The 21,444-nt window shown below is 48.5% G+C and overlaps 1 protein-coding gene across 3 annotated transcripts in view; it reads right to left on the bottom strand.

Moving 5' to 3' along the window:
* Positions 1 to 21,444, bottom strand: part of VPS13D (vacuolar protein sorting 13 homolog D) — a 199,992-nt gene that overhangs the window by 53,970 nt on the left and 124,578 nt on the right. For all 3 annotated transcript variants that reach the window (XM_037501218.2, XM_054691171.1, XM_037501217.2), the window contains 2 exons: positions 21,100 to 21,234; positions 19,901 to 20,068 (listed from right to left, as the gene is read on the bottom strand). In XM_037501218.2, coding sequence (XP_037357115.1) covers positions 19,901 to 20,068; positions 21,100 to 21,234 — 303 coding nt within the window. The remainder of the gene's footprint in view (positions 1 to 19,900; positions 20,069 to 21,099; positions 21,235 to 21,444) is intronic.

The following is a 21,444-nucleotide window of genomic DNA, read 5'->3' as shown; positions in this document are numbered from 1 at the left end:
ATTAATGCTTGTTTATCAAAACAATTCACCCATTTTCCTGTCTCAACAGAACCGATTCTAAGAGGACTAAGTTTCCTTAAGGGCCCATGTTATGCTTTCAGGAATTAAGGCCGATGTAGTCTCTACCTCCCCCATACACCACGCTCCACTCTCCACCCCTAGCAAAAAGAATCCTTTATCAAGATTCTTCCCTTTAGGGGCCTCCCTGGTGGCACAGGTGGTTGAGCGCAGCACTGCACAGAGGCTGTCCACAGCCTCTGCAGTGCTGGTTCGATCCCCACCAGCCGTGGAAATATCCACATGGCAAGCAGACCTCTTCTGTCTTTTCCACTACTCCCCTCAGCAGTGTATTTCAGTCGGTCTGCCTGTTCTGTTCGTTCCCACTCTGTCTTTGGTGGACCCTCTCACCCTCCCGCACATTTGGCCTGTACCCCAGTTCTTTTATAAATAAATAAATCTTAAAAAAAAAAAAGATTCTTCCCTTTAAGCATCAGGTCTGCAATTGTTACTGAAATATAAGGCCCTCTGAAAGTCTTGCTGTTATAAAACCTGTATTGCAAATGAAACACTCAGAAAACTGATTTTGGAAAAGGAAGGAAGAAAAAATAACACCAGCTAGGGCATCTAAAATTTTTCTTATATAATATCCAACATAAGCTAAAAATTACCAGATACGTAAGTCAAACAAAATGACTGAAAAGAAAAAACCCAGAGGTCACTTACTAGTAATGCAGACATTAGTTATTAAACACAAAATTTCAAACAGTGAGATACTGATCTTCAAAAGGTTTATAAGAAGATGGAGAATTTTACCAGAGAACTAAAATTAAGATTTTAAGAGATGGGTGAAACAGCAGGATAGATAGAATGCCAAAGAGAATCAGTGAACTAGAAAATAAGTGAACGGGAAATATCCAGATCAAAGCATGAAGGAAAAACAAGGGGGCAAAAACACAGACGGGAACATGAGAGGCACAGGGGACAGAGTAAAAGACCAAGTTCCACATAATCAGAGTAACAGAAGGGAGAGGGAAGGGGCAGAAGAAGTATGGCATGGAGTGTCTCTAGCCAAGTATTTTCCAAAAGTGTCAACGGGCACCGGCTACAAACTCAAGATGTTCTGCAAATCCCAAGCAGGAGCACCACAGCTGGGTATTATTATTATAAAAAATGGAAGCAGAGAGCAAATGTTGAAAGCAGTCCATGGCAAAAACAGCTCACCACTGTGGACCCTGACAGCTCTCTGCACGAGTGTGGACTGTCACTCAAGGGCTGAGAGAAGTGACCAGCCCAGAGTTCAAAATTCAGTAAAAGCATTATTCAAAAACACAGGTGAAATGAAGGTATGTTTAGAAAAAATAATTCACTGCCAGAATACCCACACAAGGAAGTTCTTTGGCAGAAGGAAAAGGAGGATATGCAAAGAAAAGAGTGAATGATGATAGACAGTGCTAGGGGAAAAGGATGTCCTGAGCAAACTCCATGCAGGCTTTGTGGACTCCACCCCCACTCCATCAAGACACTGGTAACTACAAATCCCATGATCCCCAAAGGGAAGGTTGTGAGGACCTGAGGGCAGAGTTAAGCAGCTATGTTCTCTGTTTGAGTATTTAACCAGCCACATGGCCAGGAGGTTGCGGGGGTTGCTATCTTGGCCACACCTGGCGTGGGTGCTCGCCTTTTGGCCAGCTGAGTGGATCATTGGGATTCCAGGTCAGCAGAACGGGTAGGACACATTTACAAACTAATCGCCCTTTTTTTCTCCCTGAGTTACTCATTTCCCCTTCCCTTGTAAATAAACCTATTATTAACCTTTTGTGTGTGTCTGCAGTTTAGCATTAATAAGGCCCCTTTAAGCACATGGGTGAGGACCCACAGTCAGGCAACCTGTTTTATATTGGGATTGCTCTGTAACAACAGGACAAAAATGTGTATAGCAAACAGATATAAATAAATATGGGCCGTTTAACAACAACAAAAAAAAATTAGTGCTTTGTGAGTGTGAAACATATATGTAGAGCTAAAACACACGACAACAATAGCAAAGAAGAGAGGAGGTAAAGTGTTATAAGGACCTGGCAGCAAGCCGGTAGAAAAGGAGGAAAAAGCAAACAGCTTAAAGGAAAAAAATACAGATAACTTGAGCTGCTATTTATGAGACTCTCTCTTTTTTTAAAAAAAAGATTTATTTATTTATTTTATACAAGCTCTGGGTATAGTCAGAAGCGCGGGAGGGTGAGAGAATTCACCAGAGCCAGAGCAGGGAGCAGAGCAACAAGGTACACTGCTGAGGGGAGCAGTGGGCGCGGCAGGAGAGGTCTGTGCACCATGTGGGACCCTCGCCGGCAGCCAGGGATCGAACCAGCGCTGCAGAGGCTGCGGGCCACTTCGCAGCCCAGCGTTCAACAGCTGCGCCACCGGGAGGCCTTATTTATGAGACTCTCAGAAAACTCATTGCAGCAGTGGAGACCAAGGGAAGCGATGGGTCTTTTCTCTACTCGTTACCTTCCTCTCCACTAAAAGCAAGAAAAACTAAGAAGTAAATCACTTGGCAAAAGGAGAGCAGCTACTGAAGGCTCCTGAACTGTGCTGGTTAAATGGTTTGACTCTAAAAAGTTTAAGGATGCAGCTTATTAAATTAAAATTAAATCAGAAGGTATCCATCTCTTGGATTTCAGTTAATCCCATCCACTTAGACTTTACCTCTAGATAACCAATAATATCTTGCAAATGACTGCTATTCACTTGAGCAAGAACAATAGTTTGGATGTAGGAAGAAAGGCCTTTGTTACTCAAGATGGAAATATCCGGTGGGAAGGTGGGTAGAAAGTTAATTATAGGGACACGCCCATGCCAGTTACTACTCTCCTTGTTGCCTTAACCGCCACTAAAAACCCATGACTTCTCAACTCCAGCCGGGCCCTCGGGGTGGCCTCTGCCCGGCCTCTCTGCTCACAACTTTCCGGGCTACCCACTCTGGATCACATCTGCATGTGGCTTTGCTGGTACAGGGTCCAAATGCCATGCAGCCACGTTTGCACCTGTTTCCTCGTGAGGCTAGAAGAGCTGAGACACACCACACTGGCAGTCCAGCCCGACGACAGGGGGCCACTGTGGCTTCAGCTTCTTTGTACCCTCACCACCCAGGGCAGTGCCAGCAACAGGGTGAGAGCAATGCAAAGATCTGTGTGCACCCCTTTGCAGCTCTTTAGCACCTGGCCCAACCCCACTCCATACAAATTCTTTCCTCCCCTCCACCTAACATTGAATAAATGTCCCATTTCCTAAATCTAGACCTGTCCATGCTCTTGTAAGAAGTGGATATTCTTCAGTCAATCATTAATCATCTCTTCTGTCATACTGTCAATTTCCTGGAAAAATAATTGGATCTGCTCAATCTTAAAGACACCTGCCTTTAGCTTTCCCTCCGGTCCAAGCTGTGGCACGCCTGTTCTCTTCCCTCTATGGCATATGCTTTAGAAGAGTGTTCTAGGGCCTCCCCGGAGGCGCAGTGGTTGAGCACTGGGTTGCGAAGATGCCCGCAGCCTCTGCAGTGCCGGTTCGATCCCCAGCTGCTCCTGGCCACCGGAGGAGGGTCCCACATGGAGTGCAGACCCCTCCTGCCACCCACTGCTCCCCTCAGCAGTGTGCTTCGGTCCTTCTTTCTGCCTGCTCTGCTCCCCGCTCTGGCTCTGGTGAATTCTCTCACCCTCCCGCGCTTCTGACTGTACCCAGTGCTTGTATAAATAAATAAAAATAAATCTTTAAAAAAAAAAAAAAGAGTGTTCTAGACCTATTGCTACCACTGCCTCAGTTTTTCTATTAGTGGGAGCTCTGAAGGGTTCTGAAGGCACGCACCTAGAGTGAATAACACAAGGCAGGTACGGAAACATAAGACGGCGCCCCCAGGGACAAGCTGAGTGCCAGCTGAGGAGTGATTTCTTAGCCCCTCTCCCAGAGAAGGCAGGCCCAGGAACTGTCTGTTCCTGGGTTGCACATTTAAAAGGCATCATTTAGGGAAGAAAACAAAAACTATCCAGAGTCCAGGGCAAAGAACGGAGACAAGCCCTAAGGCAGTTTCTCAGGTGGAAGGAACAACCATAGGGCGCCTGCACCGATGGGCAACAGCGGTCTCAGAGGATGTCAAACCTCAGTAACACCCGCTTTCCAGCAAACAGGACAGACAGGAAGAGAGGAATTCGTCTCCCTGGATGTTTCTTGATCTTCAGAAATTATGGGTCACAACTTCCTAGGCTAACAAAAGAGAGCAGAATGGACTTAAAATCAACTGCAGAACTTCCCAACCAGATGACAAAGGCGGTCAGCGACTATTCCTTAGAGAAACCAGTGACGTGATGTTTTCACAGGATGGCTCGACTGCTGTGCTGAGGACAGATGTGAGAGGGCAGAAACAGGCGGCGACATCCAGCCAGGCCGAGGACAGTGGCTGGAGCAGCCAGGCGGGGTGGGGAAGGTGCAAATTTTGATGCAGCTGGGAGGATCTGCGGGACAGCAGCCAGGGTATGACAGAAAGCAGTGACTCCAGGGGACTGAGCAACTGGAAGAAAGGAGTGTGGGGAAGAATTTTCAAGTGGTACAAACTGCCTAGCGCTGCAATGATCAAATACTAGTTCTTCTTTACATGTCAAAAGTTCAGGGCCGATTCAGAACACAACAGGGTTAGTAAGGCCGCACAGGAGTCAGGGGGTATCGGTGGAGAGGAAAGTCGAATGAGAATATACTCAGGAGTCAGTTCTGGTGCCAAACAGGTCCATGAAAAGCTGGCACCCACCCCATATCCATCTGCGGGAGATATGGGGCAAGATGTAACCTCATTTTCAGTATGAACCCCACTCCCCACATATCCCCAAAAGTCAGGCAGTCCCGGCAAGAGATTTTACAGAAACAGCATTCCACGCTGTGTCCAGACGTCTCCCACGCCCATTAAGTGACTTGGGTGCTGAGCCTAGGGCCTAAGTAGCCACTAGCAAGCACTAGAGTGCCAGGCAACAAGGGCGAGGAGACCACCAGGGTGCGCAGGCCCACTCGTCAGTCTCGTCCCTCTCCACTTTGGGTCACATCCAGTTTAGCACTGACTAAGGTGACAGCTTGATCATCTCATCAGATGGGGTCAGAAACATTTCCCGAACAGGGTCTGGGGATCAGTGGTCAACATTCTGGGTGTTGAGCTTCAAATTGCGCAAAAAAGCAAAGTTGAAGAAGAAGCCCACCGCCTCCCTGCTGCCTGTCGTTCGACAACAGTCCAGGTGTGTTAAGACAGGCCGTGAGTTAGTCGGCGCTGGGCTTCAGGGAGGGTAGCTGCTGGCTAAGACTGGATGGAGATACTAGCTTGGTGGAAACAGACCCTTAACTCAGTGCTAGACGAGGCCCTCTAGCCAGAAAGAAGACTGGCTGGACTTGTGCCCTATCTGCAGCGAACAGGGCACCTGTCGGTTTTAGCGCTCATTTTATAAAAAGCAAGCCTTGTTTGTTTTTCCTGGGAGTGGGGGTGTGGGGACAGGGGGCTGTTGACTTTGTTTTGGCCCCTTTTGTGGAAGATGTGACTGCCTGCCAAGGCGCCTGCCAGCACTTCACACGAGCAGGTAATGGTCAAATCACAAGAGCAGTGCTGTGCTTAAGATTGTCAACTCACAATCAGTGAGGGAGAGGGAGGGGGAACTGGCACATAAAAAGGTGGCCAGCTGCCCCTGAACAGCCCAGCTGCCCAGCAGTGTGATGTCTTGTCCCTAGACCACCTCTCAAGACCCACCTTCAAGGCTGCCCCTGCCCCTCCCCCAGTCCCTGTCCACACGGCAAACCTCTCCCCGGACTTCAGTGGTGGCACAGGCATCTGTTCCTTCCCTGGGGGGAGAGAGGTCTGTCCCTGCTGTCACGCCTGCCACACCGGCACCCACCCAGCCTCATACCCCGACACCTGCAGGTTCTGTCGGGGGACTGTCTGCCGTGCTGGACCAAGACCGGAGGGGAGATCTCTGTGTCACTCAGGTACATTTTCTGGCCTCTACACAGAGCCTAGTATTTTTAGTTATCCACATATAGCTGTGAACTTACCATACAACATAATAAATAAGACTGTTAATATGAGATTATGCTTTTTGCACACACATCTATATTTAGTGAGCTGTGAGTGGAGACAGAACAGAGTTAAAATGCTGCACTAAGCATCATCTCGGACAGTGAGAGGACGCCCCCTGGTTCCTGGCACCGGCTCTGGCTGGGATGGTACAACTTCCACAAAAGAGCTAGTTACACAACTGAGGGTAGATTGGGAAAGGCCTTCCAACTATGGCTCAAGTTCTCTGCACCCCTGAGAGGGGCCTTCGTGGCTAAGTCCTGCGTATCCGACACACAGCGGGGCCCAGGGGTGGACAGCGCTCAGCAGAGGGGGCACAGCCGGTGCCCAAGCTCCGGTTCTGAGGACCGGGCTGCTGTCCGGCTTCCTTCCTAAACTTTGGCCACTGACTTCATTTCTCTGAGCCTCGATGTTCTCATGTACAAACGGGGACTAGCATTTGCTGGTGGTTGGGAGGATTAAACAATCAACATGTGTGTGAAGACAGAGTACTAGTAAATATTAGCTGGTATTCCTAAAGACACCCACCCACTGCGAGCTTAAATTCAGAAGTCCCCTCATCTGTGTGCTCAGCAGTTCTATGCCATGTTCTCTGTGAGGAAAACACAATTACTAGGCCAAAGGCAGCAAAAAACAGGCAAAAGTGGTCAGGCCACCCCACTGCAGTGATCTGTTTCACAAATTGCATAGCTGGAGAAAAGTGGGCGTCAGCTCTGAGAACAGATAATGGGAGACAAAGGCAAGGAAATACAAAATTAACACTGTTGTTACTCCTTATCAGAACACAGACAAAGCGAGATACACAAGCCTCCAGGACGAAGGAAACAGGTCCCTGGCATCTGACTGGAATTTCCTAGGATTGTTACTATGTAGTACAAGGTTAATCTAAATGTTTCTTTGCACACAGTCAAGCTTATGTGAAATGTATCAGAAATGATAGAATAAAGGGTTGGGGTTTGTGTGTGAACAAACCTGTTTTCAAGAAATGTTTCATTACCAGGGTGATTAGGAAAATACCACAGCGTTAAAAACATCCTTGGTCTAGAAATAATTTACTGCTGGAGGGTGGGGGGAGAGAGGGTATAGAGGAGCTAAGTAAAGGAGCAGAAGAGCAGGTAAATCACACATTTCCAGGTGACCGTCCAGGGCGTGACTGCAGGCTGGGTTAACAGACGGCACTTCCCAGCAGGCTGGAGACAGCGCCCGCTTGGGCGTCTCAGCCCCCACAAGCGGAGGTTAAGCTGGCACTCTCTGTGCACCCTCCACAGCGGCAGGTGGATTTTCCAAGCATAAGGTGAAAACCTAGACCAGGCCAACGCATTGGCACTTATTGCCCAGATATGCCAAAGTGGGGGAAGGAGCCAAATTCCAGTCATGCACCTGCGGTCTCTCCAGACCGGACATCTAAAGGGAAGCGAGGCAGAACGGTGTGAGGGCATGAGTGACCCCACAGATGGCGGCGCCTTGCCTGGCAGCTGGAGACCACCGATAACCAAACGCGTGGATCCTGATTTTTCTCTTTCTTAAGAAATAAAAGGACTAAAGAAAAGAGCTGGAAATCTGGGGAATATGTTCCAGACCTCTTCCCCATCTCTGTCTCTCTGTCTCTCACTCTCTCTCTCATACACACACACACACACACACACTCTCTCTCTCTCTCTCTCTCTCTTCCTCCTCTTTGTAAAAGGGCTTTAATTAGCTCACATCCTATCCTGACCGGGGCTCCCTAATACCTTCTGACACCAGCCTGTTGGCCGGGCTGTGGGGTCTAAGTGCAGCCTGGTTTGGGGGCTCCCTGCAGACCCCTGCAGCTCTTATCTCCACAGATGCCTGAGGAGTTTGGTATCTTCCCTCTCAGGCCTCCTGGGAAGCTGCCCCAGCAGGTGCCCGTTGGCAATAGTTTTGTGTTACAGGCCTGAATGAATGATCCCCGCAGGAGCTGCCGACTGTTTTCACAGACACAGAAGGCAGTCAAAAGTCCACCGCGTGAACTTGGAATGACCCCAGCTGCAGAGTCACTGGCGGGTTCATCGGGAGGGCAGGCACGCTTTATTAAACAACTAATACTCTTCACAGATAACTTTCCGAAAAAGCAAAAGTGTTAACTCTTTGCAATCTTGCTCTAACAAGCAAGCGGAAGGGCTGAGCTGTGTCATTTAGAGTTTAAACCCCACAGGAGGATTGTGAGACACAAAGACGGTGATTTCATCTGACCTCAAGAAGGGTCAGGCCTTAGTCACCGTTTGGTCCGCTGTTTTGTTAAAGTGTTCCAGATTAAAGTGAAACGGGGAAACGCGAAGGTTCCAGACACCTACGCAAGTGGCAGCACTCGGCCGACTGACCCCGCGACTGTGCCAGGAGGGGCGGCCAGACTTCCCTGGCCCACACACCACTGCTCGCAGAGCCCCTCAGGTCAGCCGGAGGCAGCACAGTCAGTTCCTTTTTGAAGGAGGATTGAGAAAAGGCACAAGTTCAGGTCAAGCATTCTCATACCCACGTTCTCCTGGGCCTGCTGGACAGTGGGCGGCCGGCACAGCCACCTCACGGCAGCCCCCAGGAACGGCGCAGCCACGTCTGCCCTAAATTAGAATCAGTACTGAAACAACCCTCTTTTCCTTTCCTTTTAACCCACGCACTTTTGAAGGAACCCGGTGACAACAATTGTAATTAACCACCATGCAGATCAACACAGAAATATTTGGTCTTAAAATTTCATTTCAACCAACAAAGTCACATTACTTTTGGCGTCAATAGTAGTCTCTATCAGTTTTCTCTCTTCCTCTATGCCATCGACATCTAAGTATGGAGGGGCTCCCCGTCTGTCTTTCTGGGGGGAGGTCTCATTCTATTTTCTGGTGCGGTTCAGTCCTGCATTTACTGGCCGATGTGAAGCTGCTGAAGGGTGAGTAGCGTTTAGCACTTCAAAGGAACTGTCCTCCCGCCCACTCAGGTGAGCTGACCTTTCCACAAAATAGATCTGCTGGGCTTGACAAGCCCTCGAGGGCGTTCAGCACACCGGGCACAGTGCTGGGGTTAAGGTACCAGGACAAATGGGCCTCCCTCAAGGATCTCATTCTACTCGGAGACAGAGGGAGATGAGCTCAACACGAAGGCCGAAAAGAAAATAGACACGAGGTTGGATTCCAGCCACACTGCTGGTCAGAGGACGAGGAGTAGCGATCCCCCAGTGCCGAGCCCTTTGGAAAGGCACCACCAGGTCTGTGGCCAAAAGGCCAGGGGTGGGGGTGGGGCTGGCACTGTGCCCGATTAGCTGTGAGAACCTCACTGGGTCTCAGCTTCCCCCTGCGAAATTAGGGCGGGGTAAAAGCTGACCGAGTTCTTTCCAGAATCGGTATCTGAGTATCTGCGGATGTCTCGGGGAGCAGGCCGCGGGTGGGAGCCCCACTTTGCCCGTCCTGCTGGAGAGAAAGGAGCAGTTCCGGGGAGGGTTTTCTCTCTCCATTTAATTTACTCACTGAGGCACCTCGATTGTCTTGTCAAGTGACCTGTGTGACCTCGGCAACCTATGAACTTGACTGGCTGGTGTCGCAGGGCAGAGCATCGGCAAAGGTGTAAGTAGTGCTCCCAGAAACAGGCTGATAAAACCTACCTGACTTTGCCCCTTGTAGGAAAATGACTGTCAGGCTTTTCTGCCCTCCCGCCATTAGGATAGATGATGGATCCCTGCGGTCCTGAATGCATGCCTGATGGGGGACACCTGGAGTGGGGTGTGGGCATACGTAGGGGGGCACACCTGGGCTGAGACTGGCTCCTAAGAGCAGCGTCACGGAACCACTAGAAGGAGAACAAGCGAGAGAGTGCAGCGGAGCCGCCAGGAGAGAGCAAGAGCAGCAGTGGTGGAAGGAACGAGTAGAGAGAACGAGACAAGAACAAGAACGCCAGGGAGCCCAGAAAGAGTGAAGAGTCACCAGGGGCTGGGAGGCCTGCCAGCTTCCTGGCCACCCGGCACCCCTGCCTGCCATGTACCTGGTAAAGTCAATAAAAGCCTGAAAAAGCCACCAAGGGCTCCAGGACTCTCCTTTACCTGTCTGCTCAGATCATGGAGATCCTGCTCTGTGCCCTTCCCACCGCCACACCCCTGTGCCTGTTTCTTGGTGATCGTGGGACTAGATTCGCTTGTGCAGCTGCAGATTCAGAGCCGCCACTCACACAGCCCGGCGCGGGTGTGTTAAACCTGTGGGGCTGAATTCCCCTTTCCTGGGCGGGATGTGATCGTGACACCTGCCCCACTGGGTTAAATGACCTCGCTGCCATGTAGGTGCTGTGACTGCTGTGCTTTCAGCAGCAGCCATGAGGACGCTGGGGAGCAAGGAGCCAGGGCTGCAAGGAACCCTTGGGCCTCGTCTCTTCTCAAAGTTCCCCACCGACCCTGCCAGAGTCAATTACCTTTGCTGTGTGACTCAGTTTCTTCCCCTGTCAAGTGGAAATCACCACACTTGCACTCTTTAATGTATAAGTTTGTGAAGATCAAATAATACGAGGAGTATGTTACAAAGGCTAATTTCCCATAAAACTACAAGGAGCTATTAGTAGCTCTTCCTTTGTAAGTAACTGTGGCATCATCCTCGCCAATTTCCAAGTGACCAATAAAGAGAAAATAATCCTGCTGGCCACAGTATCCTGCTTTGAAACCTTACGAAGGCAACAAAGCTAAAACAATGGCTGTTTTTGGAAGCATGTTCTGCTGAATTTTCATCTCAGTGAAAACACTGAAAGTCACTGCTTCCAAACCAATGTGTTGTTATATAAATTCAATAGCTTGCAGGAAATGTTTACTTAAACATGTTCCTCTAATAAAGCAAACAGATATTTCCCATAAATATTAGTTTAATCCATCACATTAGGAGGAACTGGGCTTCCCCCCTCGTTCCCCAGGAGCCCTTTCCCAAGTGCCCTCCACCTTCAGCAGGGCTGTACCTGGCAGCCCTGCCCTCCCCAACCTCACTCTGGCCAGGTCAGTGCCCAGGACCTAGTGATGGCACGGGAGGAGCGGGGAGAGGACGTTGGACCCGCAAGTCAGCAGCCCTTCCCGACCTGTACTTCATGCACAGAGCATGACTTCTGGTGTCGCTCGGCATGCAGGTTCATTTGGGAGGAGTCACAAACATTTTTTGTTTCTGTTTATTTCAGCCCCAAACCATAAAATAGACGATTAAGAAAATGCTGCAGGTGTGTCACTTACTTAGTCATTATTTTCCAAATGTCAACACGTGGCCAGCACCACACTGGATAGACACTAGATGGAACGAGCCCTCCTGGACAGGCTGGACCATTCCCTTTTTCTGACAACAAATATTCATACCTAGGCACAGGGGACATGGGCAAAAATTGCTGACAGATCGGACCTCTGCCTTCCAGGAGCTTTAAGTTAACTCTAGGATACAAATGAACAAACAGACAACTGCTCCCCACAATCTGTCCTAAGCTGATCTCACCGTGTCCACCCCTATTGACCCCCAGGGCACCATGTTCATGGAAATGCTTCGCACAGACCCCAGCTGTCACCCTTACTCTCTCTGTATTATGACTACGTACCTCTTGTCTGCCTTACCTATCCCATATCCCTCAAGACAGCCTTTTGAAGTCTTAAGATCCTACAAATCTGCCACGGCACCAGCGTATGCCCGGAGAGGATAAGTGTTTGCTGATTGGATGTTTGTTTGGGACATGTGCGCAGATGGCTGTAATCCAAGGTGAGCACAACACAAGTGCGACGGATTCATAGAGGAGAGGATCTTACAGGGCACTGGACTGGACCTTACAAGGCTGGAGTGGTCTGGATAGAGACGGGGGGAGGGCATTCTAAACGGGTGAATTTTTAAACAGAAGAACAAAGGTGAAGAGAGATCAGGCACAGGAGGGAGATGACATTCTGGCCCTTCAGTCTCTATTTCACTTTCCCAATTTGGCTCCTAGATTTTTGAGATTATCATTGCCTTCCCTGTTGCCAAGCTAGGATATTTCCCTGCCCTAAGAACTGGCACAGGAGGGCTTCCCCGCCACTGTATAGTGGACAAGGGAAAAGACATGCCATGAGAGGCAAGTGACCCTGCCAAGCAGGGAGCCTCCCCGAACGCTGGGCCTGGACATGGCATCAACTGGCAATGAGGGAAAGCCAAAGAAAAGCCAGACTCTTACTCCTTCTGGAATTATCTTTCCTTCCATGATCTCTGTTATGGGGAATTTTCCTTTATCCACAACACTGTAGAAATTATTTAATGGAATGTCCTGATACAAGCTTAAATTTTTTCCAGGCCACCCTCCACTCCCTTCTACAAACACTCCACCCTAAGGACTGCTGTTGTCACACATCCGGGTTCCTTCTGAGCTCCTCACTACAGGTTTCCCAAGGAGCTCACACAAACAGCACCTCAGGTAATGAGAACCTCAATAAGCCTCTAAAGGGGAGGATGTGTTTTTCTCCATGTGTGTTCTGAAACCCCCTCTGTGCGGAAGGTCACGCTAACCAGGCCCATGGTCAATGCCAGGACGCCGGGTAAGGTTCAAGTACTGCGCAGCAGTGCTCTGCCAGTCAGGAGACCAGAGGAAGCCACAGCACCTTGTCTTGGCCATCCTGGACGGTTACATACTTCCACCAGGCCTCAGTTTCTTCATTGGTGAAGTGGTGGTGGTGGTGACAATGAGGATACGATCACCACCCGCCTAGTTTCAGGCTTCTAGAAAGGATCGCAGTTAGAGAAATGCTCCTTCAACAACAAAAAACGTGACAACTAAAAGCAGTATTATCATCATTCCAATAAGAAAGGACAAAGATCCAGTGAGTTACTCTTGCTCCTGTGCCCTGAGCAGCAAACCACAGAACTGGTCAACAGAACCAATCACAAAACTCACAGCAGCGGCCCTGAGCGATGGTTTCAAGAATGTCTGCAAGGCAACTTGTGGGCAGAACTCGGTCAAAAACATCTTCACAGAGTTGGAAAAGCTGGACTATCGACGATCGAGAAAGGAAAGAAAAGGGTGAGCAGAGAGAAGGCGTCTATGTCCTGCCATCAGCTACGAGTGGGAAGGCACGACTCTCCCTAATTTTGTATACTCTGTGCTGAAAACAACATAACGTTTTAGATGATATCCTCGTTCCTTAGAAATGCTTAAAGTAGCCAAGATCAGGAAACGCTTCGGGAAGCTGCCGTGTGACCTGTGCACCTAGAAGAGACTGCCGCGGGAGCTGAAGCAAAGGCTCTCTGGCCTGGCCTTGGGAGGAGCCGCAGGACACCGAGCACTGCAAACCCTCCATCTAAAGGCGACTAAACCATGGCTCAAACACGTGAGGTGTGTGAGAAAGCACACAGCTTACTCCCGTGCTTTTGAGTCCCACAGGAAAGCTTTTAATCCCTCCTCCCATTTCAATGACATAAGATTAAGGGTTCACATGTAGTAAAGATCAGAAAGTTCTGAAAGGAGAGCTGAGACCCAAAGGCCCGACGGAAGAGTTAAAGTTGGGAATGAATGGAAAACCAGCTTGAGTTTGACTTTTAAATGATGTTAACCATCATTTTTGTTCCTACCAAGGTTTGAATTTGGTAGAGAATTATATTGGAGAAGCTGCCGTAGAGAGAGGAAAAATACACAGGCAGACTCCCAAATTCACTTATTTCTAAAACTTCTGGCTCCCAGGTTCAATATTAAATTTTAGTGATGGTAACTAACCACGGTGAGTCGTATTTTTCTCATCTGTAGAATGCAGACAAGCTTCTGCCTTGTAGGGTAGGTGGAGACCAGACAAGCCGGCACAGGGACAGCTCCTGGCCACATGGACACGGGGCCGGACAAGGCGAGTGAGGCCGCGGATGCACATGCCCTTCTGACTGTGAGGATGCTGCTGACCAAGGAATTTCCCCCTCTCCTAAGAAAACACTTTGATTTAGCGTTGCTTCAAAATAGAGAGACTTAGAGAGATAATTATAGGGGAGGGAAAAGTAAACGAAAATAGAAACGACCTTCCAAGCAAGTGAGTGATTTGACCTTTTACTGCCAAGAACTGGAATTTGATTTATCCTTCAGATGTTTATAAAGATAGGTTTCAGTTTGTTTCACCCTAAGTCTGTCAGAATTCTTCGAGAAAGGCCAAATGCTAATAAGAAGGATACTGAAAGGCAGAAAAGGACGTGTTAGCCCATCCCTGGGGGTAACGAAGAAACCTGTGCTGTCCCTGTGCCGGCTTGTCTGGTCTCCACCTACCCTACAAGGCAGAAGAAACCTAAGAAATTGAAGATATTCTTCTACTAACTGTGTTTACATGAGGGTAAAAACCACCACCCTTTGGGGGACACAAGTATTTCCTGCCTTTTCAATTTAGCAACTGAACATACTTTTCTACCACACAGACTGCAGCTCTGGAAGATAAAGCAAATTCCTTTGAAACACGAGATGTGCAGTCTAAGAAGACACTCAAGGACCAGATCCGCAACCGAACGTCCATCAGGAAATGGAAACACATTTTAAATGCTCCAATCTTTTGGTTTCAAAAACAGAGTTTCAATGGTGTCATTCGCCTGCTCCCTGACTTCTGGCTGCGGAGCTGCTGGTGCGGAACAGAGGACAGCTGTACCCCACTCCCAGCTCCCCCGTGAGCAAGGTCACAGAGCGTCGCTGGCAACTGCTGGGGAATTCTGGGCACTAGGGCGACTTTGAGGCCTGGTTTCGCTCACCTGACCCAACACTTCCAAGGCTACAGCACTGATGGTTCACCAAGTTGGGGGTGTGGGGGCATGAGCAGATCACTCAGCATCTCAAAGTTGCCTCAAACCAGAGCTCAGACTAGGGAATCACTTTAGTATTTTAGGTTATCAGAGGAAAATAAAATAAAAACAATGCTGCGAAGAATTTGATTCATTTCTCCACATACAAATTGAAGGCACCTCCTCTGGACTGGAAAAGAAATCCCTTGGGTGACTTACTTAGGATCAAAGTCCCTTTGAAAATAGAAAACTCTACATTCTCTATGGGATAGATCATTGTCTGAAGTGAATTTCTTTTAACCTAAAGTTTTGTGCCAACTTAAATACACTAAAAGCCCAATGCCTCTAAGAAGGCATCCACTCTTACTAGCACACAGGTACATGGAAAAGCTATTATGGGGATAATCGGCTCAACTGTAAAGCGGAGCAGTCATACATAATGACAAAACCAGATACAAGTCATAAGTTGTCTTTCCCCTTCAGAATCCACGCAGGCAGACACAGCACATGCTTTTGTGCAAAGATAAAAACTTTTGTCTTGTGTAAACACTACTTTCAGTCTTGTTTAAGCTTTACATCCATACTGTCTGCAAAGCAAACACAAACAAATGCTGTTTCTTAAACAAAGGGCAGATGGACCCCTCTGCCTCCAGTGGGACGGCAGCACACGTGACGGGGTGGGCTAGTGGCAGGGCCAGCGGGCTCCCCTGGGGCAGGGCAGGAAAGCAGTGCCCTGGACGGCGGCTCTCCCCTGAGGCCCACAGCACACAAGGGGCAGCGCAGAGTTCTCTTGGAAGCAAGTGCCTCCTCCATGCACTGCGCCTAAGCAGAGTCCGCGGAAATGGGACACGTGGTATCTGAAGTCCTGCCCAGGTTTCCCGTCAAAGCCGTCTCTTTTCTCTGTCACTTAATTTGTCTTTCTCTTCAGACAGTTTTGCTAAGAACTAACAGTTCATACTGAGACGAGGCAGGCTTTCTGTTTTTCTTGTTGTTCTTACTTGTTAGTGTAGAGAGGCATGTCTAGAACAAATGAGGAGTCAGCAATACCTCAAAAGTGTGACTCAAGCTGAGAAGGGAGGCCACGGAGCAGAAGTGCCAGGCCCCCGCTCCGCCATCATCCGGCTGCCCTCGGGCAAGTCGCCTCCTCCCGGCCTCAGGGTCTCATTTATAACAATGGGGTCAATACTGAGCATCTACCTGTCCACTGACCAGATCATTTTGATGACTGGTGACATCACACAGGTGAACCATGTTTGCCCCTGCCAGGGCTCCTCCCGTCCGTGGAGACGCCACTGCTTGTGCCCACCCTAACCCAGGAACGCCCACTGCCCGCGGCCTGAGTTGTCACACGGCTGACATGATGGCAGTCACCTTACCAAAAACGATGTCAAATAATAGGCTTCTGGCGGGAAGGAGCAGCAATTCATGTTTACATTCTCCGCAGCGCTCGAAGATTTACACACATACAAGTAAAGCCTCAGGGGAAAGAAACCTTTAGAATTTGCTGGACTCGGTTTCAGATCCACCCCTATCACTTCTAGTTGTGTGTCCTTGAAAACTTCTCTAAATTTGTCTTCTGACTGAAGAACAGAGGTGCACACACAAAAAACAAAGCACATAAAGGACCTATCACAAGGCCGAACAAAAGCAGGTTTCAATGAATGTTTACGTCTTAGTCTGTCCATGCTGAAGCAGGAGTCTCACTGCTGTTCCCATCTTTTATCAAGAAGTGATACAAGACTTTAAAATCCAATTTTTAACAAGCAAAATTGATTTCAAACAATAAAATACTGGCAAAACTACACAGAATAAAATGTTACCAGCTAAAGTCTGATAGAAAACTCACATCCCCTGGACAAAAATGCAGATCTGCAGAGACTGAGCTAGGAAAGTTGGGCTTGGCAGCAATAAAGCAAAAGGAAAAATAGAAACCTACCACATGACCACGAAAGTTATCAGTGAAATTCACATGGAGTGAAGAATAAACCACGAATTCTAAATTCCATGAACAACTGAGTTTGATGAAAATAATTTCAATTAAAAACAGAAAATCATAAAATATTAGCATTTGTAAACATTTTTTTTCTTTTGATGATTGATTGATTTATACAAGAACCGGGGTACAGGCCAGATGTGCAGGAGGGTAAGAGGATTCCCCTGAGACAGAGCGGGGAACAGAACAGGCAGAAGGACTGAAACACACTGCTGAGGGGAGCAGCAGGCAAGACAGGAGAGGTCTGCCGCACCATGTGGGTTGCTTCCTGGCCGGCCGGGGATCCAATTCGTGCTGCAGAGGCTGCGGATTGCTTCATAGTGCGGTGCCCAACCCCCTGCACCACCAGGGAGGCCCGATCCTCACCTCTTCTCAGGACAGAAAAGACACCCCTCAAGATGACTTAAAGGTGATCTTCTTGGCTACCAGCCCCCAGCACCTCAATGCACAATCCTGTGTATACAGTAACAGCAAATCATCTTTTGGGGCAAAAACTTCTCAGAGTCCAACAAAAGCTTTAGGTTCTTGCTCCAGAAAAATACACATATATACAACATTATAACGAATTTGAAAAGGTCTATATAATTTTTCCGTTCCACTCGTTAGTCAGAGCTTGGCTTTTGGAGCTACCATCTCTACTATGAAGTGGTGATTTTAAGTTTCTTTGCTTTCTCATTTTAAAGATATGTGCACTAATTTTTGTAACACTTGGTGTCAAAATAAATGACAAAGGGACTCCATTGAGGAGCACCCTGCAATCCCAATCCTGACTGGCTGAGGAAGGCACGAGAGAAACATGAAGGACCCCAACCACACGGGGAGCAGAGCTCCCACTTGTGGTCTCCGTCTAGGAAGCAAATCCCTTGTGCAAACCCAACGAGAATATCAAGTGTGATGCCCAGTAAAAGGCTCCACTGCCACCCAGGCCTTGACATGGACTTGAGGGAAAGGTCTATTCTGCCTGAGCTGTATTCTCCTGCTGTCACTCATGCTTCAGAAACCGTTTTCCAGGGGAAACAGAAGCACCAGGAAACAAATGAGGTTTCCATAAATGAAGGAGAAGAAAAGGTAAGCCTTGTTCGCCAGGAATGTTGCAGGGAACCCACACACGGTCTCACCTGTGGGAAGTTCACAGCTTCATCTCATGCAGCAGGTTAACTACAAAGCAGCCCTCACAGCCAACTGGCCGATGAGGCATGCATCTCCCACCGTCTGTGCCCGAGCCCCTGCCCTCTGTAGGCCGTGACACATGAGCTTCCTTTTCAAAGGCATTAATGGCTTCCTGGTGGCTCACGTCTGAAGATTTCATAGAATCAGATTAAAGTGAAGACCCAGCCCGCGCCTTCTTCTCAGCGTTTTCATAACGTCACATCACACCTTCTTTTAACAGCGCCTCTCGGGAAAGCATCACTATGGTTATTTTTCCAGTTAAGGCAAAGCACAGGGACACAAAACCAGAGAGAAATCATAAAACCAAAGAGACTTTCCTATGATAATTAGACTCTAATAAAATCCTTTTACTGGGCATTTAAAATGAGATATTTCAGTGCACCTGTTGATCCTGAGTTCAGTACTAAAGAAGGCATGGGACCCTGTGCCGCTGGGGACTAGTTCGCTACCAGGAGTGAAGGGTCCAGGGCAGGGCAGGCCACGCTGTGTGGGGGGAGTGGGCACATTTGCTCAGACTTGGAACCTGAGTCTGTTTCCAAACCATGGTTCAGGAAGCCTTGCCAGCCTCTGTCACCCTTCCACCCCACGAGAATACTCCTGATTTTGAAGCACCTCCTAAGCAGTCTGGTTTTGCTCTGATTCACTAAGACTAGGTGGTGAAGAAACTAATCACACTGAAGAATTATCTCTAGAAAACAGAGACATGATTACCAAGAGTGGCACAGCACACAGAAGTGTGCTTCAAGCCTGTACTCTCACCTGCTCTTGCAAGTAACTTCCTAAGTGGTGCCACTCGAGTTCCTTACAGTGGAGTTGGAGTCACCTGCACGTCCAAGTGGCCCACCCACGCACCCGCGATTTCACTACAACGCAGGCACTAGAATAGCCAAGCAGAGGGCACCGTGCCTTCTCAAAGATGGCTCATCCATGTAAGGTTGATCTGCAGAAGGAAAGTATGTTGAGTTGGCGGGAGGAGAGCAGAGCCTGATCATGGGCCTTTCAAACATTGTCATGGAGCAACTACCCTTCGCTGCCAGCTCCCTTCCTCACCTCTCACATAAAAGCATCTCCTGCCGAAAAATAAATCGTAGACTAACAGAAGTCCACCAAATACACCAAACGACAGACTAACAGAAGTCCACCAAATACACCAAACAAAGAAGCCAAGTAGCAGTGAGACATGAGAGAAGAAAGGAGCCACTGTCCTCCGCTGCCGGAGTCAGGAGACTTAGGGGATGTCTCACTCTGGAAGGTTGTGTTCAGTGTAGACAGGATCCTCTAAGCTGTGGGGAGTAACTGGTAGATTGTAGGTAGGTGATGGGCACAATCCTATGTTTTATTTATTTATTTAAAAAAAGGGATTTATTTATTTATTTGTACAAGCACTGGGTACAGTCAGAAGCTCAGGAGGGTGAGAGAATTCACCAGAGCCAGAGCAGAGAACAGAACAGGCAGACTGACGAAGTACACTGCTGAGGGGAGCAGCGGGCGGCAGGAGAGGTCTGCGCGCCATGTGGGACCCTCGCCCAGCAGCTGGGGATAGAACCGGCGCTGCAGAGGCTGCGGGCAGCCAGCACTCAACCGCTGCGCCACTGGGGAGGCCCACAATCCTATGTTTTAGAAAGCAAGTTTCCTCTGGCGGCGCCGTGAGAGATGAGAGCAACCCAAGGCATTAGGCCGCAGTGGTGGCCTGGGGAAGGAGGACCAGGGCCTGGCAGAGCCACTGGTGGTGGAGAGAAGGAAGAAGAGCCGTTTCAGTGGCGCACTTGACAGATGCGCGCCAGGCTACTGGAGGGAAGGAAAAGGCGGGGCACGTGGGCAATGAATGAAGTCAAGGATGTGAATGTAACTCCTCAGGACTACAAGAGAACTGGCAGTGATGCAGGAGACTCGGGAGGTGAAATTCCACTGTGATCTCCTTACCTTGGCAGCAGAGTTTGACACTCCATGTGTAACATTTCTGATGAGGCCCCCGACATTTCCATACTTTATCAATCCAGTAACCCCTTCAGAAACATCATTCAACAGTCCCATGGGGTTGCCGAGAAAGTCCACCGATCCCAGGATCCGAGCGGCCTGGCTGAGGAGTTCCTGTCAAGCGGAAAGAGAAGAAAACCAACATCTGTTTATATTCGCAGTGTCCTAAGCAAAGGTTAGACATTCTTCTTAGCCTCAGTACCAACAATCATCTCAATCCTCACCAACTGCACAGATTGTCCTCTCATGAGCTCCACCTAAACGCCTCCCAGTGGGCATGTGCCAGAGACTGCTTGCACTAATCTGGCATTCTTCAAAGCCACCTTAGAATAAAAACAGCCACCAGACAGGAAAGATTCTTTACAAGTACCATTAGTACGTCCATCACACTCTCCTTCCCATCACTCCTATAAATAAGGCATGAGTCAGCCAGGAGAATCTTAAAAACAAAGTGCAGGGGAAGGTTAGAATGCAGGGCACAGGCAGATGTGCCAAGCAACTGCCCACTTCTGTGCCCCTCCACTGCCTGCCCCTGGTTCTGCTGAAAGCTGCGGCATCACTCTCCTTTGGTTCAGTGGGAACACAGCAGTTAGCAAAGTCAAGGAAGGAAGCGAAGAAGGAAAATGGGGGTGGGGAAGAAGAGAAGATAAAGAGGAAGAACAGGATCTATTTTAACTTTGACAGCCCATAAATTTGATATGATCTTGATCTATCTATTCACTGAAGAGTCTGCCTTGGCTATATATTTTGGTCTTTGCAGTCTGGATAATAAGTACACATGGAAAATGTCCAACTTGATAAAAAAAAAATTAAGTTCAATTTCAGGGCAGGATCTCAAAGGCACCAAGAATGCGGGTGTGGGTGTTGACAGCAGCCCCAAGTCTGGTAAACAGAGTCCACAGCACTTGGTGTTATCACTGAGGCATCAATTAAACCCTGAAGAATTGTGAGTGGACGTCCCTGAGGCTGGTTCTGAAGGACAAGACTAACAGCTTGTACATCAAAACACTGTTTCAGATTTTTCATGACATGTGACCTGACCCAACACAAGCAGGGCCTAAACTTCTTAGCTAGTAATAACTCAGTAACCAAAACGCTGATACAACTAGAACAAACACTGCTCTTAGCACTTCTCCCATGCTCACCTCCTGAAAATGTTTGAGGATGTCATTGATGATGAACTCCTTGGTCTCATAGGGATGTACGCGAGTGAATGGATCCAGATTAATCACGGCATCTTCAAACCGAATCAAGGGAAATCCCAAGGTACTTTTTAGGGCCTAGTTAGGAAAGAAAGAAAATCATTATAGCCCTCTGATGGCCTTCCATAGTACTGTATTTCTGGATTCCATAACAGCTCCAGGTCAACTTTCCAATGAGAGTCAAGGCTTTGATATTTTTAATAAGGATTTTCCCTGTAGGCATGAGGCATGAAAGTAAAATATTAAGTAATATTAGGTACACACACACACACACACACACACACACAC

The sequence above is a fragment of the Talpa occidentalis genome, unplaced genomic scaffold (genome assembly GCF_014898055.3).
Source record: "Talpa occidentalis isolate TD23 unplaced genomic scaffold, MPIMG_talOcc4v2.1 talOcc4.9, whole genome shotgun sequence".
NCBI lineage: Eukaryota > Metazoa > Chordata > Mammalia > Eulipotyphla > Talpidae > Talpa > Talpa occidentalis.
The sequence above is the reverse complement of the archived record's forward strand: the minus strand, read 5'-3'. Positions and strand labels throughout refer to the sequence as shown.